At 26.8% G+C, this 27,903-nt stretch overlaps 1 protein-coding gene across 23 annotated transcripts in view; it reads left to right on the top strand.

The window, feature by feature from the left end:
* LOC142325978 (CUGBP Elav-like family member 1) overlaps positions 1–27,903 on the top strand; it is a 1,952,897-nt gene that overhangs the window by 1,891,550 nt on the left and 33,444 nt on the right. For 9 of the 23 annotated variants that reach the window (XM_075367987.1, XM_075367984.1, XM_075367979.1 and 6 more), the window contains 5 exons: positions 1,750–1,779; positions 14,157–14,192; positions 14,349–14,435; positions 20,001–20,030; positions 21,968–22,063. In XM_075367987.1, coding sequence (XP_075224102.1) covers positions 1,750–1,779; positions 14,157–14,192; positions 14,349–14,435; positions 20,001–20,030; positions 21,968–22,063 — 279 coding nt within the window. Of the gene's footprint in view, positions 1–1,749; positions 1,780–14,156; positions 14,193–14,348; positions 14,436–20,000; positions 20,057–21,967; positions 22,064–27,903 lie in introns of all 23 variants that reach the window. The other 14 variants (XM_075367994.1, XM_075367992.1, XM_075367991.1 and 11 more) reach the window with 7 other exon arrangements.

Here is a 27,903-nt window from a genome sequence, read left to right as displayed (position 1 = left end):
CTTTTTAATAAGCTATAAATGTTTTTTTTTATACTCTAAAAATATATGTTTAGAACTTATAAATCAGGTTTACTTTCATTTATTTTGGTCTAAAATTGGTTTTTCTAAAAATCATTTTCTTTAAATTAAGAGTTTCTTTAGATTGCAGATTTTCAGAAAAACAAACTATTAAAAATTAAAAGAAAGACATTTACTTATAAAGTTGCAACAGTTAAATTGAAATCAATCAAGGAAACTAATTTTTACCCTTGTCTCCAAGGTCTTAGAGTAAGACACCATACTCTATGCTCCTCATGTATTCCTGTATGTACATACATATATCACGATTGTGTGGTTGAATCGTGTCATTAACTTGGATATATTTGTAGATTTGGTAATGAACCTCATTTTTTAGTAAGGAGAGTCATATTGAACCAGTTTTTTTTTGTCACTTCTTTTAGTTATAAATAATTACTGAAATTAAGATAAGGATTTCCTGTTCATTGAAATTTTTAAAATTTTTGTATGAATGATAATACTTAATTTTATCCTCCTATTTTATTGTATTATACCTGTATAAAACCATAGTATTTTGATCTCTACAAAATTAAATAGTACTATTGCAGATTCTGGATATTGTTGAACAAATCTATCATTTTAAAATAAAATTTTATTTAATACTATTACTCTGTATTATTTTACATGACTTAAGCGTGTTTTAAGCTTTTAGTATTCTCTTTTAGTTTTGGTAGATAATCTTTATAATAAGAAGAATTTTAATATAATAAAAATTATTATTAATTATAACACTAGTTATCAAGAGTTAATAATAAATTAAGTTTTTCTTAATGCTCAGAAACACTTTAAGTAATGTTTGTTGAGTGTTCTTATCATTAGCTGTACATACTTAAATATACACATAAAAATATATTTTTTAAATAAGTACACACCATAAGAATATGGTGTGTACTGTCAGATTAAGATTAATTAAAACAAAGAAGGTTATTTTCAAATAGTTCCATTTTATTTTCCCATATATTTATTAGAAATTATGCTGGTTATCTTTAAAAATCTATCTGGAGTTTCATTGATTTATTTCTAAATTTATAAATTAAAATTATTTTAAAAGTGTTGGCATCTAATTTTATGTATTCCAGATAAGTTTTCATATAAAGATTTATAAATATCATATAAAGATTTCTTAGGTTTATACGCCAAACATTGTATGTATGTAATTATAAAGTTTGCAATTTTTAATATATTTACAACCTATACATTTATTTCTTTTTAGGTATACATTTGTTTATTTTGAATGTCTTATAAAGATGTTTTCTGTTTTCTTATTCTTTATACAATTCTTTTGAAATCTATTTTCTATATCTGAATCCACACTTTTTTTATTACCTTATGTGTTATTTAAGGATGTTAAATGGTACTTATTTGTTTTTGTGAGTTTTAGTTATTATTACAAGAATCTAATTTGTTAAGGAGTGTTTGATGTCAAATATTGGAATTGTATATTATACATTTTTTAAGTATACAGCTGATGATAAGATATCCTTGAAAACACTACTATATTAAATGAGGTAGGAGAAAAAACTTATTCTGTTGGTGGTTAGTGTTTGCTATAATTAATAATTTTATTACAAACAGAGGAACAACAGTGTTTGTAAAAAGATGATAAAAGTATTTTTTTATATTGTTGAATTAACATTGTATTCCCACAAAATGTTTTATAAATTTAGAGTGATTTGATTTTTTGTTTTGTAGGATCGAGCACATCTAGCCTGAGTAGTACAGGTTTGTCCTTTTATTGAATGTATTTTATTAATTGAATGCGTGTGTTATTTTTTTTTACATGTTCTTACTATTTCCTTGTTAATCTGCTTAAGGTTGCTAATTGTATTAATATTCATTTTGTTTTATGTTATTTCTTTTGCTGCATGTAACTTTATGGTAATAGGTGGAATTTTTTTCTGTAAAATGTAGAAATAAAAAAATACATATATATATTTTTTTTAATACAAACTTTAGTGAATGTTGGTTAAAATATTTTAAAAGAATAGTTCAAAAAATTTTTAGATTTTGAAAAGTTTGTTTTAATAACCTCTTCTATGCTTGCATTGTTCCACTTAACAAAACATTCCTTTTTTGTAGTTAATTACCAGTACACTATATTTCATGTTTATTATAAGTTATTTTCATTTCATTAGAAAAAATACTAATTCTTTCTTCTTCTTCAACACAATTTGTTGTTACTCTTCTTCTTACAATAAAGATAATTTGAAGATGTATTATTGAAAAGCATATAAGGAATTTTTTTTCAAACTTAATTTGTTTTAGGATGATTGTAAATGATGATTATAATAATTTGATTTTTTAATTCGCTATAAGTTTAAGGTATTCATCAGATAGCATTATTTTCTTTGTTGGTTGAAAATTACTTCTTTTTTCTCTTGTATTCGTGCAACACAAAGAATTTGGTTATAAACTGGGAAATAATTAAAAATAACAATTAAATATTGCGTTTCATAATTGTTGTTTCTGTTTCACAAATGTCATAATTAATATTTTGCACCTGTGTGGGTTTTTTGGTTATTATTTATTTTATTGGTGTGTTTATTCTGGTTGAGAATTTTGTTTTAATAGAACTATACCCATCTGTTAACTGAATAATTAAACTTATAGATATATGTATTTGTATAATGTATAGATAACTTACGGGTTTTGTTGTTGTAATAAACGTTTATTTGCTTTATGGTATATAACTGTTGTTGTATGACAGAAGTAAGTTAATCTTATAATTTTCTGTCTAATACATCAGTCGCTCAAGTCAATAGTTGAACATGTACCTGTGAGAAAGAAATAAATGGATCAAGACTTCCAAAATTCTTAGACAATATAAACCAGCTAATGACTATACTGGTATGGGGTAAAAACAGTTTTTAAGCAGGAACCCTACAGAGACATATGTACATACATACTTTCTTACATGCATGTGTACATACTGATAGACTTTTTAATTAGCATTCATAAGTTTCAGAATACACACACTCCTTCAAAAACAGTTGTTTCTATTGCAGATATAAAATCACCAGGCTGTACATATTTGTTTGCCTGGTTTAGTTTCAGTAATTTGATTTGATTAATTTTTTTTGAAGTTATAACTATCTTATTTTGTTGTATAATGTCACTTGTAAATCCAAACATGTAACTGAACATATAACTAATATTTAAAAAAATATTGTTTTGTATGGTTATATAGTACTATCTACTACAGCTGTAAAAAAAAAAAACACTAGAAATATAATTAAAGTACAAATTAAAAAATGTGAAAAGTCAGTTATAACTTAACATTAAGTAGTAATATTGTACTATTGAAAAATATTGATTTTAATAGAAAATAAGACCTTAAATAGGAGATCTATTGTTTTTTTATATCTAACAGTAAATTTGAAAATGCAAAAACTAAAAACTAAAATGCAAATGAAAAAACTTTTGAATGTTTATTTGCTGCCTAGTACTAATTTACTGCAAATTAATTACAGTTATTTTTATTAAGTAGAAATTTTTATTTAAAAAAAAATAAACATAGAAATTGAAGTGAATCTTACAAATATACATTGTGAATATTTATAAGTTGTATAAATATGGTGTGTGCTGGTGACTTGGGTTTACTTGTAACTGAGAATGAATCATACAATCTTAGAAATAAATATTGGCTATTACAATGTTTACATACCTGGCCCTATTTCTCTCACTCTCTTTCTCTTTTCTTATTCTAATGCTTGCCCATATCATATAAATTATAATTAAATGCCTTCTTAAATTCTAAAAAAAAACATTTCTTTACTGCAGTTAATTATGATAATGTAAAAGTTTTTGTTGAACATATGTGTTTGACATTTAGAGGGAAGTAGATATGTAAAAAAAAAAAATTATCAAAGTAAAATTTAAAACTAATTACCTTACACAAGTAACTTTTACTTGTAAATTAATATTCTTGGTTACTCAGTAAATCTAGACCTCTCATTCCTACAATAAATAATATATCATCCATATCAAAATGCAGAAAAATTGTTAAATGATATTCTCATTGACATCTCAGTCTGTAGTTATGCTTTTGGTGAATGTAGACAAAGTTATCAATTACTAAGGGCCTAGTTACTGTCAACCACTAACAGAACATTCTAAAATGCACCATTTACTTCAGGAAAGGTGAAGGCTTATAGGGAGATGATGTTCATTTTAGAGAAACTGTTTCATGAATTAGGGTCTTCCCCCTTAGATCATAGTATATTCAAGAGAACATCATACTCATAAGAACCTGCTTCTAAAAATTCTAATAAAAAATGATCTCACAATTTTGTTATTATTTGATCTTTAGGATAACTGATAAAACAGTAAATGCTGTATTAATTCCTCTTATACAGAAACTATTTAGATACTTCTTTTTATAATTTTGTTTTTTCAAGAGATTTCAAAAAAGGTTCTTAATTTAATCCAATTATTTTATGTTCAAGCTTCACCAAATGGACTGATTTTGATGAACCATATTTTTATATTGTGAAGTAATTTTCTTTAGTGTTCTGTTACAAAATTTTAAACAAAAAAAATTAAGTTGTCTAAGGAAACAGTTGTATTTTTCTTTTTTCTCCCTTGTTGTCATTGCTGCATAATTTGATTGTTGTAGCTTAGTGATATATATAAAATAGTGCCATTTTGACATTATGAGGTATTTCACTTGAATATTCAAAAAATTATTTTGGAGACCTGTGGTAAAAAATAATATAAATTCCATCAGGACGTCTGAGTATAATACACTTTAAGGGTTAATGAGCAAAGATTAACATTTATGTGTTTGTACATTCATTTTAACCTGCATTTCAGAAATTTTTTAAGCAGAAATTTCATAAAATAGATGGTAATTAGTAAATTTCTCTCATTACTTGCCCCCCTCAAAAAATATTCCACGTATATTATCATAAAAATTAAAAAATATGTGTTTCTGGTTGTACTGATCATCATTATTAAGAACTTAAAGTTATACGAAAAGAAATTAAATGGCCATAATATTCATTATTCTACCAAAAAAATTAACTATTTGATACAAAGTAGTTCTGGGCTATACTGTTTATCTCTTTTATTGTCCAAGTTTCAGAATAGACCCCTATCATAAATAGTTATGCTAACCTTCCATATTAATAATTGCCAGCTTTTATAGACTTTTGGGGTATAATCAATTGGAGTTAATATTTTGCATTAAAATATTGCAAAAAAAAGTCAGTATTGATTTAAAAATGCATACATGGTAATATCATATTGAAAAGTGATTATTATGTTTGCCGCTTTGTTTTTAAACTAACACATTCATAGTTGTATTTTCTGTTAGTTTCAGATGTTAAAATAATCTTAGTTTGAGATGTAAGATGAGGTAGATTATGTATTCTATGGTGTTTTACACATTTATGTGTTTGATATGCTTCATTGCTAAACTTTGAGGTTCTTTGCTTTCTGAGGTTTTCTTTTTTCATTTTATTGTTTATTATGTTTTGCTGCCTTATGGTTCATTCTTTTACAATTGATTATAGTTATTTAAGATCCTTCAAAGATTTTTTGTTATCTTTTGGTGAATTTGTTTCTTTGGTTAATAGAGATACTTTATTAAAAAGAAGTTGATGGAATATTTCCATTGTTCTGTAGTTCTTAATGCACTAACCCAGTGATTCTTAACCTTTTTAGCTCCATGACCCCCAAAAATTAAAAAAAAAAAATGAAAGGTCTGCTTGTCTAATGTTCACTGTGAGAGTGTCATGTTTGAACATCATTTGTAAACATCATGTACATGTATCATACATTTGAACTGTTGTGCTCTTAACAGTATAAAAGAGGTATAAAGGATTGCAAAACATTAGTTTAGTTTCGAATGCAAAGCATGCATATGGTGCGTGCCCATATTTAAGTTTCTAAAGTGTACTTTCATTGAAAATTATAATAATTGAGCTTTCAGATTTTAGTCTGCAGTTAAACAATGTAAATTTTTTTTCAATTAGATTCATATGCAAACTGGATATGCCCTTGGAATTTTTCTAAAGAAAATTATATACTTTGAGAAATCAACAAGCTTCTATTTATAAATCAAGCCATGCTGATAAAGTACACTTGATAAAAGTACTAGATAAAAGAACACTTAAAGATCTTATCCCACAGCATTAAGAGTAGCTAAGATGTCCAAACCCCATACAGTTGCAAAAAACATCATACTACCTGCTGCAATTGATATAGTCAGTATTTTAGTAAGCATGGAAGAAATAAAAATATTGAAAAAATCTGCTTTCTAACAACACATTATCAAGGTGAGAATCGATGACATGGCTGCTGATGTTCATGATCAGCTAATACAGTGAGTTCAAGTGAATTTTTTTGTATTTAATTTGATGAATCAACAGATATGGCAAAAATTTCTCAGTTCTTATGTTTTGTGAAATATGAATGCGATAGGGACAGATCAATCTAAGAAAATATGTTGTTTAGCAAATCAGAACCTGGTTGCGCAATAGGACAATGTCTTTTTGATATCTTTTATGAAGCTACTAAAAACTATAACATAAGTTGGACAAAATGTATTGCAGTATGTGATGGTGTAAAGGTAACAGAAAAGAACTGGATTTTTGGAAGCATTAAAAGATAGTATTTTACCAAGGGCGGAATGGATGTACTACTTCCTTCACAGACATGCTCTTGCCATAAAAATTATGCCAGAAAATCACAAACAAATTCTTTGTAAAGCTGTAAAAGTGGTTAATTTTATCCAAAGTCAACCATTATAGAATAATTTTTTGCTAAACTATGCAATGAAATGGGTGAAAAGAAAAAAATTGTTTCTTTTCCATACAGAAGTCAGATGGTTATTGTGGGGAAACGTTTTAACCCGGTTATTGGAATTACCACATGAAGTAATATTTTTCCAGCATAAACAAGCACCATTCTTAATATTTTTATATAATAACGTGTATATGTTGCTGTTTGCTTACTTAGCTGATTTATTTTTGCATTTAAGCAACTTGAATGTGAGTTAACAAGGACAATTGAATATAATTTATAAAGCTGATAAAAACATTTTATTAATGATAGACAAAGTTTTTGCTTTCATTAAGAAGCTTTTTACAACATCTGGATTATTCGCCTTAAAGCAAAACTTTTGATATGTTTTTACTCACTTCTGATTATATTGAGAAAAATTTAGATGAAGAAGACACAATTATTCAACACAGTTTGGATAACGTGAAGGTGCATTTGTGTAAGCTAAAAATTCAGTTGGTGGAGTATTTCCTGGAAGAAAAAAATTGAATTCTTGAAGAGATTGGTACTGAATCCATTTAGTGAAAACGTTGTACCTGCTACATTACCAGTTGAGATTCACAACCAGCTTAATGAAATGTCTGCTGATAACATTACAATTCATCTGAACATTTAGATACGTTTTTGCTTGCTTGTTGAAGTAAATATGGAAATTTAGTCACAGAAGCATTGAAAATATTATTAATCCCTTTCACACATCTTGCTTCTGTGAAAAGGGTTTTCGTCTAAAAATTAAATGGTTGTGGTAAAAACTAAATATAGGAATCGTCTTTTATCACTTAACGATTTGCTTTTATTTGTTGCTAACATAGATCCACATGTGGAGATACTTCTAAATGAAAAACAAACAACCAGATAGTTGCGTTAATAATTTAATAAGATCATTAATTTATTTTCTTTAGATGTGTACTTATAAATGAAAGTAAAATGTTTATAATAAATGATCTTTTCTCATAAAATAATTTCATTATTGTTTACATGTAAAGTTGACTAGTTGGAGGAGGTTTCTCAACCTCCAGGTTGAGAAACACTGCACTAACACAATCCAGTATTAATTAAAGTTGCTGTTTATTAGTCGCTGAATCACTTAATTGTATGCTTTTATTTATATTATGCAATGTCTTTTTTAGTTTATTAAGTAATTTCAATTTTTTGCCATCAGGAAGTTAATAGTATATTTCTGCATGATTTAAAAAAAAAAATATTTTAATGAAAATAATTTCCGACACATTTGTAAATAATAGCGATGGACTGTTCCTTGGTTGACCTGAATGGACTGGTTTGTTGATCAGCTGTTAATGTGAAAAGTATTCCACACTACCTTTAAAAGGTACAGTTTATAAACAATCTTTTGTTACTGTAAAAGGAAATGAAGTTAGACATAATAAAAAAGTGGATCGACTTTCCAGGGGTATATTCAAAGACTTAGTAACAGTGTACACAGTATATTATTTATGTTTATCTTGAAATTATAATCTTAAGTTTACAATCGGCTATAGTAATTATAAAACAGAAACTTGTCTTTGAAAAGTGATATCTTATTAATCTTAAGATGGAAAAAGTTGAGTTTTGTAATGATAACCTGTGTTTCTTTTCACAATTTTTTTTTTTAAATTAATTTATTTAAATATTGCTTGTAGGAATCAGCAAATTGCTGAAGAAGAGTACGCTGCTTCTGTGCAGGGTAAAAAAAGGGAAATTGTGGTAATACAGTTTCAACATTCTATAACTTCATTTATAGATATGTTAAAAAAATTAGGATTTATGAATATTTAAGAAGAGTAATTTAAGCATTTTAAAATTCTTTAATAATTTCAATCCACAGGTTGATTTTTTTTTTTACCACTGTCCTTGAAAAAGCTATGAATAAAAAGAGGGGACATTTGTGGATTGATTGGCAAAGGCAATAACTGCAGTTTAGGATATGTAGGCCAAATTAAAAGAAAATTTGAAACTAGAATAAAATAACATTTTGGTTACTGTAGGTATAGAAGACTCAAGAAATCAATAATCCAAATTCCCTGGAAGCTGGAGGACTATTTATTAGAGATCAGAGTTTTTAAAAAATGCCTGTTATAAATGGGGGTTGATTAGATAACTGGGAAACTTGCATCATCAACATTGATGCAGAAGCTTCAATACGTAAAGTGCTCCCTCATAAGAACATTAATTTGTTCGGCCCTTCAAATGTTATTCATGGAATGGGGATGTATTTCTGATTTGTTTTTGGTTCAAGCTGTTTCTGAGTTGAAATAAATTCTCCCTTATCCAGCTTTGTATAAGGGGATGCATTTAGATAATTATTGACATTCTGATGGTGAGTTGAGGTTTCAGTAATTTATCCTTTTTATATTAACTTTGTTTTCAGTTGGGATTGACTAAAATTATATTTGTTAATTTTGGTCAACAGTTTTTACTTTTATGTAACAGTACAATATTGTATATTTATTAACTAATACTTATTATTTACTCTTGTATGATTTATTTGTTATTGTTTGGGTGGGATCCTGCAAGTACTTTCATGATAAAATTAAGCTAAGATTTGTTTTATCTCAATAATCTGTATGTATATATATATATATATATATATATATATATATATATATATATATATATATATATATATTTCTATTTCCTAATTGTTTTCTATTATGTGTACAGCAATCAAATTGACCATCTAGTTTTATATTTAAATAGTTTTATTTTTATAAGTAGTCATCAAGTACTTTCTTTTTTTAAAAGTCGTTTGTGAAATAACTCTTTAAAGACAAGCTTTTTCTTTGATGACACCGTCTATACGTGTTGATTTTATTTAGGTTTACCAATAGCTAAACCAGTGCTGTGTCCATTTTGTCTCTTATCTGAAAACGCTTATTAATTATTCTATGAACTACTTACAATTATGATTTTTTTTTTTTTTAGTATATTCTGTTTATATTTATTTGTTTCTGTTGTAGTTTATTATTGACACTAAGAATTCAAATTGGTGACATTTTCTTTCTGATTTGGTTTTTTTGTGTATTCATCTGTGATTGTATAATTTATTTATTATTTTATTACTGCTGGCATGCATCTAAATTATAAAAGTTATATTTTATTTTATGATTGTTTGATGAATAATGAAGAATGACTTTTGACCCTTGGTGGACTTGAAAGCTGGGCTATGAAAATGTTTTTTTTTTGTATTTTCTGTTGTCATATTTTTATATTAAATAAGATTTTGATGAATACATTTTATCTTAAATAGAAATTTGAAAATTAATTAGTTAATTTTGAAGCAATTCTAATCAAACTAAAAGTTTGTATATACTTTGTTTTGTATTCAACATTGTGTATACTTAAGATTGTTAACAAAGTAATTAATTTAATAGGCATGAAATCTTTTTTTTATGTATTAGACAATAGCAAAATTTCTTCAAGTGAACTTGTAGGAATAATGCATAAAAAATTATTTGCTAAACATTTTTTGGTATAGTAATTAAGAAAATTATGTCAAGATCTAAAGAATGATAATAACATCAAAAGTAATCCTTGTAATTTTAGATTGCACATAGGTTACAACAAGGTTCTGAATTTTTTGAGGATATGAAGATAAATATATTACTCTTATATATTTTTTTTCTTATAGAGCAATTTAAATAGCTGACAGAGGAATAAATACACATTTCACAAATGAAAACAAAAAGGCACATTATAATTAAAAATTAAAATTGAAAAATAATGAAAATAGACTGTCACCTTTTAAGAATTAAAAGGGTTGCATGTGGTTTTTTTACTTGTAGGTTTGATTTATTAAAAAAAAAATTATGTGTAAAAATATCAGTTTCTGATTATCTGAATATCAGTTTTCTTCTTTTTCCTGTTTAGCCTCTGGGAATTATCATACAGGTATTTTAGAGGATGAATGAGTTTGATATGTATGAGTGTAAATGAAGTGTAGTGTCTTGTACAGTATCAGTTTGACCATTCCTAAGATGTGTGGTTAATTGAAACCTAACCACCAAAGAACACCGGTGTCCACGATCTAGTATTCAAGTCCATATAAAAGTAACTGGCTTTACTAGGACTTGAATGCTGGAACTCTTGACTTTCAAATCAGCTGATTTGGGAAGATGTGTTCACCACTAGACTAACCTGGTGGGTTGATACCAACACAACTGATGTATCAAATGACAAATATGAACAACACAAGTGATGTGTCTGTATTTCCAACTCAGGTGTATAATTTTCTTCTACTAATTTATTCTGTTTCAGTGCTCTTCCCATTCATTTTTTTATGTTGATTAGATTAAAATGTCTTCTGTAAAATGCATAAAAAATAAAATGTTTATCTTTTTAGAGATATTGATTGAATATAAATTTTAATAGAAATAATTTAGTTTTACACCATATTAAAACCTTTCTTTCATCTTCATTATTGTGAATTGTACTTTTTTAGAAGAAAATAAGAATCACAACAATCCATAAAAAAAAATCATTATGTTATTGCTTTTTTAAAGTATTGTAGTCACAATTTCAATATTCCATTACTTTTTTAAGAGATTAAATAAGAAATTGGTGTAGTAAGGATGTTAAGGAACAGGGTTTTATCTGTAACCCACCGGCTTGGTCTAGTGTTGAATGCGTCTTCCCAAATCGGCTGATTTGGAAGTTGAGAGTTCCAGCGTTCAAGTCTTAGTAAGGTCAGTTATTTTTACACGGGTTTGAGTACTAGATTGTGGTTACCGGTGTTCTTTGGTGTTGGGTTTCAATTAACCACACATCTCGGGAATGGTCGAACTGAGACTGTACAAGACTACATTCATTTACACATACATATCATCCTCATTCATCCTCTGAAGTTATCTGAACATTAATTACCAGAGGCTAAACAAGAAAAAGAAAGAAGGGTTTTATCTGTGTTAAAATATTTTTTTAATTATTTAGTGGTTGGTTTTAAAGTAATGTTCAGAAGAGTTCAGAAGTAGTTTTCAAGTAGTATTTTTATCAAAAGAAAAATGCTATTGCCTCCTTAGTAGTGATAGAATATGTTTTTATTTAACTATATATTTTAACAAAACTATTATGGAAAATGTATAGTTTAATAATCAGTCAAATATTGGATACAAAAAGAAGAATTTTCATTAAAACAAATTTTTTTCAAACAAAAAATCGCACAAAAACACTTAAAGTAAGAAAAACTGTTATTTTAATTATGGTAATCTGTATTGTTAGCAAAAAAAATTTGAATAGTAGGTTGTGCTTTTAAGAAAATTTTACTTTAAATTTAATGATCACAAAGTATGTTTTACTTATATTTTGAGAAATTAAAAGTAAATAAACATAAAAAACCTATTGCAATTTGTAACTGATTTATGCACGCTTATTTTCTGCTTCTTGTTTCTAGTAGTTGAAGGTATCTTTTTTTAGTTTTCTAATTTGTCACATCACTTCTTGGTTTCCATACACATTAATTTTTTAAATTTTAGTGATAATTATGCTTCAGTCTACATTGTTTTTATCTTTAATTTAATTATATAGATAAAATATAATTTACTTTAAAGTAACTGAATGTATAATTTTTTTATTATTGTTCTCTTAGAATCAAGTTTTTTTTTTAGCTGCTGTGGCAAGTTGCAAAAACCTAGCAGTTAAACAAAAATAGTTATTTTATTTGAAAAAAATATGACAATTTTTTCTTTATAGAAGCTTTTGTTGCTATAAATACAGAAATGGTATTTGTAAATCAGTTTCCTCTTTACAAAAGTTTTTTATTAGTTTCTTGTAAAAGTCAGATTACATACAAACCAATTAAATACTTATGTTTGTTGATATATATTCCATTTAACAGCATTATCTAGCACAACTTCTAGGATGGCTTCATTCATGTCTGTTTTTTATGTGTAGTTGGTTGTAATATATCATTTATCTGTTTTATTTACCTAATCTCTTTATTTTTTTACTGGGTAATGAGATAAGTGAAGAGTAAATATAATGAGGTTTTAGATTTACCTTGTGTATATTTGGGAGTCTCTTTCACAGCAAAGAAATTATATTGAACTCTTCCAAAAGTTCTATTCATAAATTCTGTTGAATAATGTGTATGATCCATTCCTGATTTTCTCCATGACAACTACGATAAGTCATGTTTTTTGAATTTCTTACTCACCATATCATCTCTATGCTTCATATGAAATAATCTATATATGTTGCTTTTTTTTATAACTACTAACAGAATTGTTAAACAGCCCTGAAACCTAGTTTACAAAAACTCAGACAGATGTCTGAATTCATAATATATTGCTGTTTTGTCACCCAATGACTTATTTGTTTTCTTTGTTTACATTTACAAATGTGGAACATTTGCAATTAATAGAAAATAATAGGTAAATAATAAGTTACCTACTTTTTGGAAAAATAATAATAAATCTTGACAAAACAGAAAGTAGAATCGTGTTAGCATAATTTACAATACTTTGATGTGTGGGAAAAGACTTTTTTGTGCTGCCAGTTTCAGTTACTTACAGTTTTTAATAAATTACCAACCCATTTAAAAGATCTTACCAGTTTATTTTGAAATAAAATTAATTTTGTTTTACAGGAATAATATTTCACTATAAGATTTTAAGTATACTATTAAAAAAAAAATTATGCTGAATTTTTTTGTAGGTTTCATTTAACATATTTAAGTAATGTTCTCAAGTAAATTTCATTTGTGCATCTAAATCATTTTTTTAATTTAGTATCTTGACAAATTTACTATTATTTGTTTATTATTTTAAAGTAATAATTTGGATTTCACACTTCTTTTTTTTTTAATTTTATATTTTGTGGATCTACTATGATCAGATCCCTTATCTGTTCAGGTAAAGCTGGAGCAGTTATGTTTTAATCCATGGAATAGCACTCCTGTCCATTTCTTATATGACCTATACAATGGTTTATTATGTATCAATCAGAATAAAATATTTATTTATTTGTATCTTTTAAAGATTTTTAACAAAACTTTGTAAACATTTTCCATAAGGTAATATAAATCAGACAGTGATAATAACTTGTCAGATTTTTAACCTTTAAAAAGATGTTGTGGACTTTGGAATACAGTCATGTATTTGAGGATTTTTTTTATTACGTGCAGGAGAGTTTTTTTTCTATTTTAAAATGCAGTCTTCTTTCATATATTGTGGGCATATTATATGCATGAATTATTTATTTTGCATTATTCACTAACTGCAATGTAGAAATAATGGAAAAAATTTTTTAAGATAAGACAATTTTTTCTTTGAGTTATTACTTTCAAATGTTAATGTATATGTTTTTGGTTTTTTCTGTTTCAGCTTTGCCAAGTTTGACGAATTCCACAGCTGCAGCAGGTAATTATTTTTAAGGCTTATAGAATATTATATAAATCTGTTAATTTTGTTTTTCAGAATTAGTACTAACATTAAATTTTGAAATAATAAGTTATATTAAATACACAATTGTTAATGAATTATTTTGTTATTAAAATAATTATTTTTTTATTTCAGGAACTAATTCACGACTACATGATTTACCATATCCTATGGGTCCTATTAAACAAAGTAATCCTGTCCAATTTCCTTCTGCGCTAGGAGGTAATTGTGCTTATCCTGTTTATGTTTATTACACCTACAACTTTGTAGACTGTTCATACCTTGTGTGCATTTATCTGCTCTCTATGGAGGAAAGAGAGTGCAATTTGTTATGATTAGTGATATTTTTAAAATATGTTCATTAAACTAATTTTAAGACACTACTCCAAGTTCTGTAAAATATTTTTCACAGCAACTTATATTAAATAGTGTATGGTCTACTACTTAGACTAAACAGATAAAGAAAAAAATTACTACTAATGATTAAGCATGTTGCTACTTCATTCCATTATAGGAGAGTAAAAAGTTATCCGGACATTTCTTGTAACATACCTTTTGGTTAGTGAAACTGTCTCTTGCATATGCATACTGCTATGGTACTGCTATATGATTACTACTATGGTCATGTCATCAAAGTTTGACTTTGATAATGTTGTTTTTTCTTACTTCTGATTCAGTATAACCATGCCTGTTCTGCTAGTAGCATACACAAAGGAGGAACAAAGAGCAGTGATCTGATTTCTCTGGTCAAAAGGTGTGCCAGGGGCTGAAATTAATCAGAGGCTTAATTGTAAGCCATGTTGTATTAACAACATGGAGACGATGTAGATGGTGCTCTACCACATAGTATGTGTAAGAGTGAATCGAGAAGTTTAAAAGTGGCTGAACAAGCGTGATTCTCAAAGAGAAAGCAGGACACCCATCAACCTAATCACTGACAGGAAGATTGACCAAGCTCTAGAAATGGTACTGGAAAATCGACGAATTACCATTGATAATGTAGCATATTAATCAGCATTGCAAAGCCAGCAAGTCACACTAAATGCCAAAAGTCAATTGTCAAAGAAAGTGTTGTTGCATAACAGCTGGCCAGAACATTACCAATTATTTTAAAACCATTATTACCCAATTTGGTTTTGAGATGCTGAAACATCCTGCCTATAGCCCACATCGCATCTCTGCAGAGACTATCAGCTCTTTGTTTAAATGGTTGGTGACCAACCATGTATACAAACTTTTGGGTGACAAAAACTTTCTTTGAGGGAATACACAAGCTTGTAGACCGCTGGATCAATTGCATCAAAAAGGAAAGAGACTGTGGAAAAATTATGTGGTTGTTTAACCCCTAAATCTGTGTAAATAAATTTAAAAAATAAAGTGCAGATAACTTTTAACTTTCCCTTATTAATCGGACAAAGTATAAAAGAGGTTTTATATATTACAAATGAATTTGAAAATGAAATGCAAGTGATGACAAACAGAAGAGGCCAAGAAAAAAATAAACTGAAAGCCGTTATAGAATACAATAAACATATTTCAGGAATTGATAGGCAGGATCAAATGATATCTTACTATCGGATGGAGTGTAAAGACACTTCGGAATTCACATTTTACAATTTATAATTGTAAATCCCCATAAATTATACAACTGCTATAATGGCCAGCAAAATTTGTTACTTTATAATTTTCAACTTTCTGTAATTAATGTTTTGTTACCATTAAAAGAAATATCAAGGACACCGATAATTAAAACCTATAGACTAAAGAAATTCTGAGAATTAATTAATGACAAAGGAAAAGGACAAAGATTAGCTCATAAAATATGCAGATTATGCTACAAGAAGGGAAAGGATAAAAAACCTTATATTTTTGTGAAAAGTGTGATGATAAACCAGAACTTTATGTAAAATGGTTTGAAGAATACCACAAGATAAATATTCTGCATTAACTTTGTATTTGTTTTTATTTTTTGTATTTGCATTTTCTTATTCATTATATTTTATAGTCTGTGTATTTATTGCTATTATATTTTAAAATGATTGACGGTTTTCTGATAATTTTGATATAGAAAGTAGTGTTTGTTTTAAGGTTTATTGTTCCAATTACATAATCAAAACAAGATTTTAGTTATACGATAATAATTTATTTTTTATTATTATTATTACTTTTACAGTTATATTTTTTACTATTATTTTTGGTTTTCATATATTAAAACATTCGTTTCTTAGGTTAATACATGTAGTTAAGAAAATTTGATTATTTAGCATAGTAATGTTATTTCTTTGGAATAAATTTTAACAAAAAATTAAAAAAAGAAATATTGTGACCCTTTGGTCCCACTAAAGTGGAAGGAATGCTATAGTAAGGAATACTTACCAATTTAAGGACCGTGGGAGGAAAATATATTGTTTTAGCATTGGGGACCAAACGAAAAGATAGTGACAGCAATGCATGTGTTAACATAAACATTCTCAAAAGAAGGTTACAAGAGAATATTATGGCTTCATACTATAATGATTAATTTTAGTTACTGCAGAAAAATAATACTTAAGTATTACATATAATTAAATTAATAAAATATTTCAAGAGGTGAAGCATTTGTTAATATACCAGAGAATAATATCTGAAATATATTCGGGTATAATCCAGTCCTTTATGCAACATGTTGCATGTTGTATATCACATACATTGTATATATTCTAAAAATAAATTGATCTATGGGTAAAATAAGGGGCATTATATGTAAAGAAGAATTTGTTAACCTACTTGGTTACAAATTTACTCCAGAAAATTGATTTTTTAAATACAATATTTATTAGAGTACCCCCCTGCATTTTTTTTCTTGGAATTGGAGAGAAAAAATAAGGGTGCGGGGCTTACTTGAAACATAGCCTTTAGCCAGGATAATTTATGTAAAGTAAACGTTTTCTTAGAAGCACCCAAATTCAATCACATAAATATAGTTACATTAGGCTTTCGTTTATCAATACCGGATGCCGCTTATACAGAATACATCTTAATTATTAACATCCAGTTCATATTATTGATAGGAAACAAGTTACGGTAATTTTATAAAACTGATTCATTCTGTATAGGCTGCATCCAGTTCTAATGACACTACAGTTACAGTATCAGTTACCCATCGTCGTCTTGTCTATTCGCCATAGTCATTGTACTGTTCGTATATGTGGACGGTTATGTGCATTTTATCTGTTTAGTTTATCTTGTAAAGTTTAATACGGTGATTTATTTTAATTACGGCATATGAGTACAAAAGGACAGCGTATACAATCTTTTACAGTAAATGAAAAACTGTGTTATAGAAGAGGCTGAAAAAATTGGAAATCAGACGGTAGGAAGAAAATTTGATGTAGATGAAGGATGCATTCGAGATTGGCGTAAGAAGAAACAACTGGTGAAAGGCACTGGTAATAAAAGGGCTTTTCGTGGCTTAAAACCAAAATAAACAGACATAGAAAAAAAACTGTATGACTTTGTTATGGACAAAAGCGGTTATGCTGTCATGACAGAAATGTGTCGATCATATGCTCATGAAATCACTAAATCATTGAATAAAGTTGATTTTAAAGCAAGCTGTGGATGGATAACACGATTTTTTGCACGAAATGATTTGTCAATAAGACAAAAGATGACCATTTCTCAACAACTTCCAGATGCTTATGAACAAAAAATATTACATTTTCACAAATACATAATAAATCTTAGAAAAGATAAAAGCTATTTGCCTTTTCAAATAGGAAACACTGATCAAACCCCCTGTATATTTTGAAATGCCATTTGACAAAACCGTAAACAAAAGTGAAAAATGTGTTACGATTCGCACTGGTGGTAATGAAAAACAAAGGTGTAAGGTTATGCTTTGCATTACTTCTGATGGATCAAAATTACCTCCATACATTGTTTTTAAAAGAAAAACTCTTCCTACCATACAGGTAAATGGAGTTATCAGAACACAGGAATCGGGTTGGATGAACGAAACCTTAATTTTAGATTGGATCAGGTGTGTATGGCAAAAGCGATCAGGAGATTTACTTAATAAAAAAAATACTGGTATGCTAGTAATGGATAGTTATCGGGGGCATATGACTGATAACATGAAAGACATTTTAAAAAAGGGTATGACAGAGTAATTGGTATATGACAGTAATAATTCCAGGTGGATTGACATCTCTATTGCAACCACTAGATGTCTGCATTAATAAACCGTTAAAATCTGCATTAAAACAACTGTACAGTAAATGTATGGCTGATGAAAATTTCTTTCTCATGCCTACAGGAAGAATCAAATGCCCAGATTTTAACCAGCTTTGTGTTTGGATAAAAGATGCTTGGGAAGGTATATCCACGGAATTAGTAAAGAAAAGTTTTAAAAAATGTGGAATATCTGATGAACTTGATGGTAGTGAAGACGATCACCTTTGCTAGAGCGACGTGGAGACTACCGGTAACTCTTCTACAGACATTGACATTGACTGTGATTAATTAAAAATAAAATCCAATATTAAAAAGTGTATTGAAATGATCCTTTTTAACATGATACTTTCTTTTCGTTTTACTGGCCTACTGATTCTGAACTAAACTAGTATTTACGGTAATTAATTATTAATGTAATATTAATATTGTAATTTAAATGAATGAATTAAATGCTTTACTTTCTAAATATTTTCGTATTTATGTATTTTTTTATCATATCTGTTGCATTTAAAATACTCAATTTTTGGTCCGGAAAATCGAGGTGAGGAGCTTATTTGTGGGTGGGGGGTACTCAAATAAATACAGTAATAAAATTCAGATTAGAGATTAAAAACTATGGAAAAAATAATTTTAAAATTTTACTTTTTTCTGAAGAAATTAGGTAAAAAATCTTTTTTGTTTGAATAGCTTTATTACAATGATATTTTAAGCTAATTTATTTCTTTACTACTTAATTATGAATTGAAAAAAATGATTTTTACTGTCTGATATATAGTTTTTATTACTTTCTTTAAGACAAAATAAATTTTGATGGATGAAATATGTAAATAAACCATAAAGTAATTTCAAATCAAGATCCACAAAGAACTAGTAAGCAAATAGTAGAACGTCTGTATGTATATAGACTACAGAGTGATGTGTTATAATAAAATGGTCAGCTAGGTTGTTTTTTTTTTTTTTTTTAATTTAATATATTAATAAATAAAATTTATGGGATTTAGTAAGTGTTATTTAAATTTAATTACTCAAAAATACAAAGAATTCCAATAATAGATCATTCAGATTATTTATGTGATATCTAACAGCAGTATTAAAAATTATAACTACCTAGATTTTAATAACTCATTAAAAACTCATTTTGGATTGAATTTAACAAAATAGATGCATATATTGCTGCAACTAGTGAAACTTGTCATTAAAGGGCAGGGCCACATGAGTTGACCGCAAGCCACACTTAAAAAAATAAGTGAAGAATGGGTTAAGATTATATGAGAATCTGCTACTAAAAAACTCAATTTTGTATCAGTGTTTTCAGTTTTGATTTAATGACTTTTTGTAATTAATATGTAAAGAAATAATTCTTTCATTATTGTATAAATAAATATGGTTACATTTAAATTTAAGATTTATGTTATATTCATCTGCAGGGAATTTTTTTTTATACAGCCTTGTATTGTGGGAATTTGAAAGAAAGTTTTGACATATTACTTATTAGAATTAAATTCAATATTTTGTTTTTAAATATAATATTTTAGTTTTATTTCTTAACATTATTTTTATTTTATGTTTCAGCTCTGTTAGGAAAAGCCGCTACAACACCTGGTAAGAATAAATTCAGTTACATTCAGGTTAGAATTTTTTCTTCCTTCCATTTTTGATGATTATGCGGCATATACTTTTTTTTTTTTTATTGTATGCTTTTATTATTTTACAGCATGAATTTTCATTTGTATATTTTGTTTGATATATTAGATTTATCAGTATTGTAGAGTTGGTTTTTATTTTTTACTTTGTTAAAATTTTGGTCAGTATAATAAATTCTCTGAGTGAAATAATTACTAATTTGCTTTTGCACTTAGTACTTGACAGCTTTTGGGTTCTATTAATTTTCTTTTTTTTTTTTCATAGTGAAAGTATTTAAATGTGTTGTATAGTTTGCTTTTTTAAAAGTGGTGTATAGTTTAAATATAAGGATGTCTATTGAAATTAATGAAATAAGTTTTCCTTTTCATTTTATTATTTCCGTGTCATGGAAATGATAGTATCATTTTTTGTGACCAATTTTTTAATAATATATTTTTTAAAATACAAAAGTGTTATAAAAAAAAAATCAATTTCTTTTTAAGAATTTAGATAATTTCTCTATGAAACTTGCTTTTAATATTATGATTTGATTTATTAATCTTTCCTGCTGTTTGACCTTTGTAAACTCGTTTTGTTCAAAGTGTAGCACTTTTTACGCAAATATATTTACATATGCATTACTCATCTTAGGTTTCTGTTCCATTAGAATTAATTAATGATAATTCATATTGTGAAATATTAGTTTCATATTTCCTATTCATTAATTATTGTATTTAGAAGGTGTTTTTAATAGAAATTTATTTTTATTATACATTTTTTAGGTGTTTTATTTATATTGTTTTACTCTTCTGGTCTCTCTTCAAGAAGTGTTTTTATTTTTAAGTTTCATAATATAATATTTAAAGAGCATATCCATTTTAACATTTAGTATAATTCCTTTAGTATTATTCTGTAAAAGGTATTAATTAAAATTTTTTAAATACGTAACTTGTTTAACTAAATGTAAGTACCTTTATTTAATGAATTTAATAGATTTTTTTTTTGTTACCTGTAGCAGAGGATTATATACATTTAAATGAAGCCGGTTTATTTTCTCTACAAGTAATCCTAAAAATTGGAATTTCTTTAAAATGTATTTTCTTTCACTGACTTTTTGCTTTAACTTAACGTCAGTTTATAACCAGTTTATATACCATTAGTATCACATATATACACAGTTTATACACTATTAGTTATTTCAATCGTTTCTCTGCATTTGCACTTGGCTGAAATGAATAGAATGTTATTAAAAATGCTACGTCAAGCTAAGAATTAAACACCAGGAACTGAAATATTTCAGTTAATTACTGTAGCAGTTAGTTATGGAGGTGACTGTTTTATTAATCTCTCTCATATTTCTTGTTTTTTATGTTTCTTTGACGTAACTTATTTTATCATATGTTTGAATTTGATGAATTCCCTTAAACTTATGCTAATTTACACACTTCAATGTTATATGCTTACATAAATATGAAGTAATTAAGAGTTATAATGATAATTTTAATATAATATTTTTTACTGTTTAGAATCTGTTACATTTATATAATTTTATGAATTAAGAATATTTTAATGGTTCATAATAGACTACTCAGTAGACATCCTTTATTGAATAAAAGAATTACAGTCGATAATGTATATACACTGAAACTGTCAGAAAATTTCATACAAAATACAGTGTATCTTACTCGTATGTAATTAATTCATGGTAACTGGATTTCTTCTTATCTGTTGTAAATATTGTGAACCTAAAATATGTTTGTATTAATTTTTTTTCTTTTAAGCAAACCGTATTGTTGGTTTTTAAAGTACCTTTTTTAATTTAGAAGTTTATTTTAAATTATTTTTGTTTTTACTGAGTGAGCAATAATTTTTAATTTTTTGTACTCTGGCTGAAGGTGAAGTGAAATATGTTTCAGGAACCAATGCATCATCACTGGGTACACTGGCTTCACCTCTCAATGGACTTGGTTCAGCAAGTCTTAGCATACCCGACTCTTACGGTCAATTTGCTGGTATTTATTCATTTTTATTTTTAATACATTTTCCAGGACTCCAAAAGAATTGTAAATCTTGTTTTTATCAATTATTAATTAGTTTTATGTGTAATTCTTAATAAGCATTATATATGTATTTTTATTGATAATTTAACCTACAGATTCCTAACTTCATTGTTTACTTTGTTTTAAAACATTCATGGTTGTGTACAAATCTAGGATGGCAGTTAGAGCTTTAATCATAAAATCTACATAAGGGGAAATCACACATGCTATTTCACTTGGTGATAGAATTCCATGGTTCAAAACTATCTTCTCATTGAGGTTTGAAAAATATTCCAATTTCAAGTGTTTAGAATATGACAATGCTTAACACTAGAGTGAAATCTGTCTTATTTGTCAAAAATATGTTAATAATAACGTTTTTTATTTAAAATTTAAATGTGTTGTTAAATACAAGTAAACAACTTTAGCATTAAGTGAAAAGTTTTCTTCCCTATTCCTCATATGTTGTTTGAATTAAATCTGAGAAATATCATACAGTACTTGGAATTAGAGCCACCACGACCTTATATAACTGTATGGAGATTAGGTAGAAATACATTCATGGTCATAAAAATCATACCACAAACATTATAAAGACTACTCTCGTCCAATTGCCATCAGAGGAGTGCGAAGATTAAACCATTAACTCAGATCATAGGCTGAATCTTTTTTTGTATTCAAAGACGTAGAACTTTTTTTGTCCCTCTTTTTTTTTATTAAACTTTAAAAGTCAATCTACAATTTCTATCTTTATCATGCCTTAATTGTACATTATAGTTTGTGCATTTCAAGTGTTGCTTAAACATTAAATATGTCTGTTTTTTCAGCACTTATATTAAGTGTAAACATTGCCATGTATTCTCTTAATATTTTAGGATATTAGTAATGTATTATTTATTTATTATTTAAATATTAGTAATGTAGAACTTTTTTTGTCCCTCTTTTTTTTTATTAAACTTTAAAAGTCAATCTACAATTTCTATCTTTATCATGCCTTAATTGTACATTATAGTTTGTGCATTTCAAGTGTTGCTTAAACATTAAATATGTCTGTTTTTTCAGCACTTATATTAAGTGTAAACATTGCCATGTGTTCTCTTAATATTTTAGGATATTAGTAATGTATTATTTATTTATTATTTAAATATTAGTAATGGGTATTGTTTTTTTGATGTTATTTCCATTGTTTTTTTTTGCATTTAATATGAAAATTTTAAAATATTTATTTTATTATTATTTTTGGAGCCCTGGAATTATAAACTGATAAAATTAATTTTTTTTTTTAATCTAGGTTGTAGAAATTAAGAATTTGAGCCTGTAAAAGAGTATATTTGTGCTAGGTATGTACCTAGTCCACCAATTTATTTATGTATTCAAACACATTAGTATAGTTTACCTAAATCAGTTATTCAATTTTAAAATGTATCATCTCTCACGAATAAGTTCATCAGTATTCTTTAAAATGTTATTCTTTTTATTTTAAGCATTAATTTTATATTATTTTGTTGAAAACTAGAATCATTGTACATTGGTAATTTGAGTAAATTACTTTCTTAAAACTAAACCATTTTTGTTATTTTTTTATGGAAAAAATAAATTAAAAGAAATTACCTAAAAATTTGTGATTGGTGGCACTATAACCAGTGGGTTCTGCTTGTAAGCAAGAACCACCTAAGATTCTTTTTTTTTAATTTATAAAAATAAATATAGAACTGTATAATTGTTCTCACACATTCTTGCGCGCGCACACACACATACGTGTATATGAAAACTGCTCGTATACAGTGAAATGGGTTTTTGAAATTAAAATTTCAATTGGTGAATGGAAAATATAAAAATAATATTCAATATTTGTTCCTCTTTTCCCAGTTGCTCCTTGTGTTTTATCTTTGTTGACATTATATTAATTCATATTCTGTAAAGATCAAAATTCATTCTTACAAAGTTTATATTGATATGTTAGAACTAATTTTTTTCCACTCGTATGTGTGAAAAATGTATTTAACATCATATTAAATTATATTTCATATAATTTTTTATGTAGTTTATAGCCAATCTGACATACTTATGTGTTATCTTTTTGCATAAAGCTATTTCTTCATATAATGTACTTTTTTAACAAATTTTTTAATGTTAAGTATTTTTTTAATGCTTAGAACTGAGAAAACTAGTTTTAAACTTTTCACTAATCTAAAATTTCACTGTTTACTTTGATTTGATTCAATTCGATAAACAAGTTTTTCACTTTGTGTGTTTGTGTACATGCGAATATATTTATTTTATAACATGAATTTGTTTGAATAATTTATTGTATCTTATTTTATTACGGTTTAGTTCTGCATGAAATGTGTCTATGTATGTGTACATAGAAGTTTGCGTATAATTTATAACATGTAAATCAATTTTTTTTAAATTAAATTATATTTATATAATTTTCTGAATCTCAGCAGTTTTGCATGTTTGATTTTGTTTTGTTTTCTTTTAATTTCAGTTCTTACTTAATTTTGTGTGAATGTTTATTGTTAGATAATTTGTGTGTAAAATATTATAATATGGTTTTTTCACATTAATTTTCTTGGTATTTTTTTTTTGTGTGATTTTTTAATAAGAAAAATAATAATAATAATAATGTAGTTATTGAGTTTAAGTGACTATATTAATAGAGTAGAGGGTTTTGCTAATTATTTTATATGATATATGTATAAGATTTTTCTTAAGCTCTTCTTATTGCAATATATTATTTATCCTATAGGCGTTTTATTTTTTTTTTAAATGTTGATAAATTGCTTCTTTATGCCTGTAAATTAAATAGTTCTTCTATGAGATTTTCTCCACTGTTAGGTTAAAAAAAAAAAATAGTTAAAAAATCAGATTTTGTATTGAAAACTATATTGAGCTATTTAATGATGAACAAAGATTTTGCATTAAATTTTGGTGATAGGTGTTGTTTATTAAAAATATCTGTAATAATGATGCTGATTGGTTTATATATTATTGATTGCTTTTTTAGGAATGATCACTATTTATAAGCAAGATGGATGCCTTGTAATTTTAGAATTACCAAAAATACAATTTTTTCAAAGTATTTAGTTTCCAAAAAGTAAATACTTAATGAAGCTGTTACAGTTGATTTAGAATGTACCTTGGCTACTATCTGGAGAGAATCCGTTTACATATCTATGTGTAATTTTTTTTATCTGCTTCATTAGCTATTCTTTTATGCAGTTTTTTAATGGTAAAAATGTTTGACAGTTTATCAATATTTATGCAACAGTCAGTTGGTAATATGTTTAAAACTGAAGCATCACCAAATAATTTTGTGAAAATTGCCTGCTGGTGCTATATATTATTATTACATACAATAATAAATATCATTAAATATTAGCAAAATAGTGTTCACAGATATTTGAAAATCTCATTTTTTTAAATTATTAATCTTTCATATTTTTTAATCATTATTAATCTTCAAAATTTTGAAAAGATTTTTCAGAAAAATAATAGCAATTTCTAAATGGGACTTTTTTTTTAATTTGTTTAAAATTTTCACTTAATTATGTAATTATTTATTATTATTATTATTATTTATTTTTTTATAGTTAACTGTATTAGGGGTGTTCAGTTTTGGAATTTATGGCCTCCTAATTATTTGCCCATACAGACTAACTACAATTCTTTATGTTCAACAGATATAAAGATAATTTAAAATAATTTATTGGAAATTGTGTTTGTTGCATATGTATAAATTAAAAAAAAAGTTACTTTCAGAAGTAAGGACCAGTCAGTAACAAAATGAGAACAGTTGAAAAAAATGAAAAATTTATTGATAGTTTCAAGTACTTAAATATTTACCTTATTTTTCTACATATTCACAATTTCATTCCAAACACTTTTATTATTGTGAAACAATGCTTTTTGGTCCCAGAATACAGTTGCCTTGATTTTCGTGGGCTTGTTGGAATTTTTATTTTTGGTTTAGGTGAACCAGAATGATGCCATTGCATGAATTGTTGTTTCATCTCGGCATTGATGTATGAAATCCACGTTTCCTCACCAGTGATGATATGGGAAAAAATCTTTCTCATTATTAAAATGATTGAGATAAGCACTTGCAGATGGCATTCTGTGATCTTTGTTTCATTCATTGTTTTTAGCATCCATCATGGAAACAGTTTACAATAGCCTAGAGTGTGAGTCACAATTCTCAACAATGTTGTCTTTGTAATTTCTGGAAGTTCTAGAAAAAGATGCTAATCGCACAGCAAAAATTCACATGTTCAATGAAATCGTCAGTCCAGATATTAGGCCTGCCACTTCACTGTTCATTGTGAACATTTGAACAGCCTTCTTTAATTGCCTCACTTTTCCTTCACTCATTGTGGTAGGCGATGAGTGATCAATTATGTTTCACACAATTGATGGTGAATTCCAGCAGCATTATGTCCTTTTGTGTTTAGAAATCTAATCACTATTGAACTTCACATCTGGCAGGATTTTTTTATTACCACACAGTCTAGCAAAGGTAAACATCAATAAGCTGATGGCAGTGTGGCAGATACATGCCCAACAGACCACTTAAAGTATGTATGAACCAGTTAGTGTTTCCAATTGCTATTTATAACTCATTGGTCCTTACTTTTGAATTGCACCTCGTACATAACACAAATTTTCCTAAATACTGGAAACCAATTTTGAGAAATTCTACTTTAAAATTTTGCAAACTAGTTCCCATCTTACAAAATTATATGTAGCTTTTTGAATTTAGCTTAAGCTGGTTTTTATTTTTTTTATATTGATTAGATTCACTATTCAATTAATTTGCTGTATCGTCTATTTTTCTAATCATTTAATCAATATGTTCACCTTTTCTTTTTAGTATTTATTTTAATGTTAGTAGCCCTTTTTTAATTTCAAAATAGGAAGTTTTTGTAATATAATTTAAGTTAAAAATAATCTATTGTAATCAAGTTTTCTAATAATCAAAACAAAAAAAATTAGGATTATGGACAGGTCTAGAGTATAGAATGTATTGAATTACAGATATTTTGATATTTTAACGACAAGTAAAAGTTCACATTCATAAGTATGATTTTCACACAATTAGAATAAAATTATGATTATGAGCATAGCATGTAGCTATTTAAAAGATATGCAATAAATTATATTTTAAATTTGTAAGCATTTTGAGTACATAAAATTAGGAATTTATAACTTTAAGCTTTTAATTAAGTTTTCTTTAAATTCTAATGGAACGCAAGGATAGTGGGAGTTTATTATTTAAATCCCTGCTAATCACAGAACTTGGACACATGTCCCTTGCTGCTGTATCTTTCTTTTATCAGGCGGGTGGGTTTTAAATTCTAGAACATTTACATTCAATACCATTGTTTTTATTTTGTTTTAATTACTTAAATGGAATGACTTTTTAGAGCATGTTTTGGCTTATTTTTATTAATCGTAGAGCATGTTATGTGTTCCCTGAATTTCATCAGTTTCCAGCGAGTAAAAATTACATTAGTTTAAACAAAATTAATGTTTCGTGGTACAGCTAATGTGCTTCCATTTTCAAATAATCATTGAAATAATATATTTGATTAGTTAAAAATATGGTGAGTGCTGTTGCTAAGCTTGACTTAGTGTTGTGAGTCACTAAGTCAAGGAACTTCAGTAGTATGTGTCAGGTTTCAATTTGTTCAGTGAAGTCAGTCTGTTGTGAACTACTGTTTTCAGTCAAGGTTTAACCAACATAAAGATGATCCTTATTATATTTTTTGACCTTAATGGAATTGTGCAAGCTGAGCTTGTTACCAGGATTA

Source organism: Lycorma delicatula, chromosome 6 (assembly GCF_047948215.1).
Source record: "Lycorma delicatula isolate Av1 chromosome 6, ASM4794821v1, whole genome shotgun sequence".
In the NCBI taxonomy this organism is placed as follows: Eukaryota; Metazoa; Arthropoda; class Insecta; order Hemiptera; family Fulgoridae; genus Lycorma; species Lycorma delicatula.
Note: the sequence above shows the minus strand (reverse complement) of the source record. Positions and strands in the feature narration are given on the sequence as shown.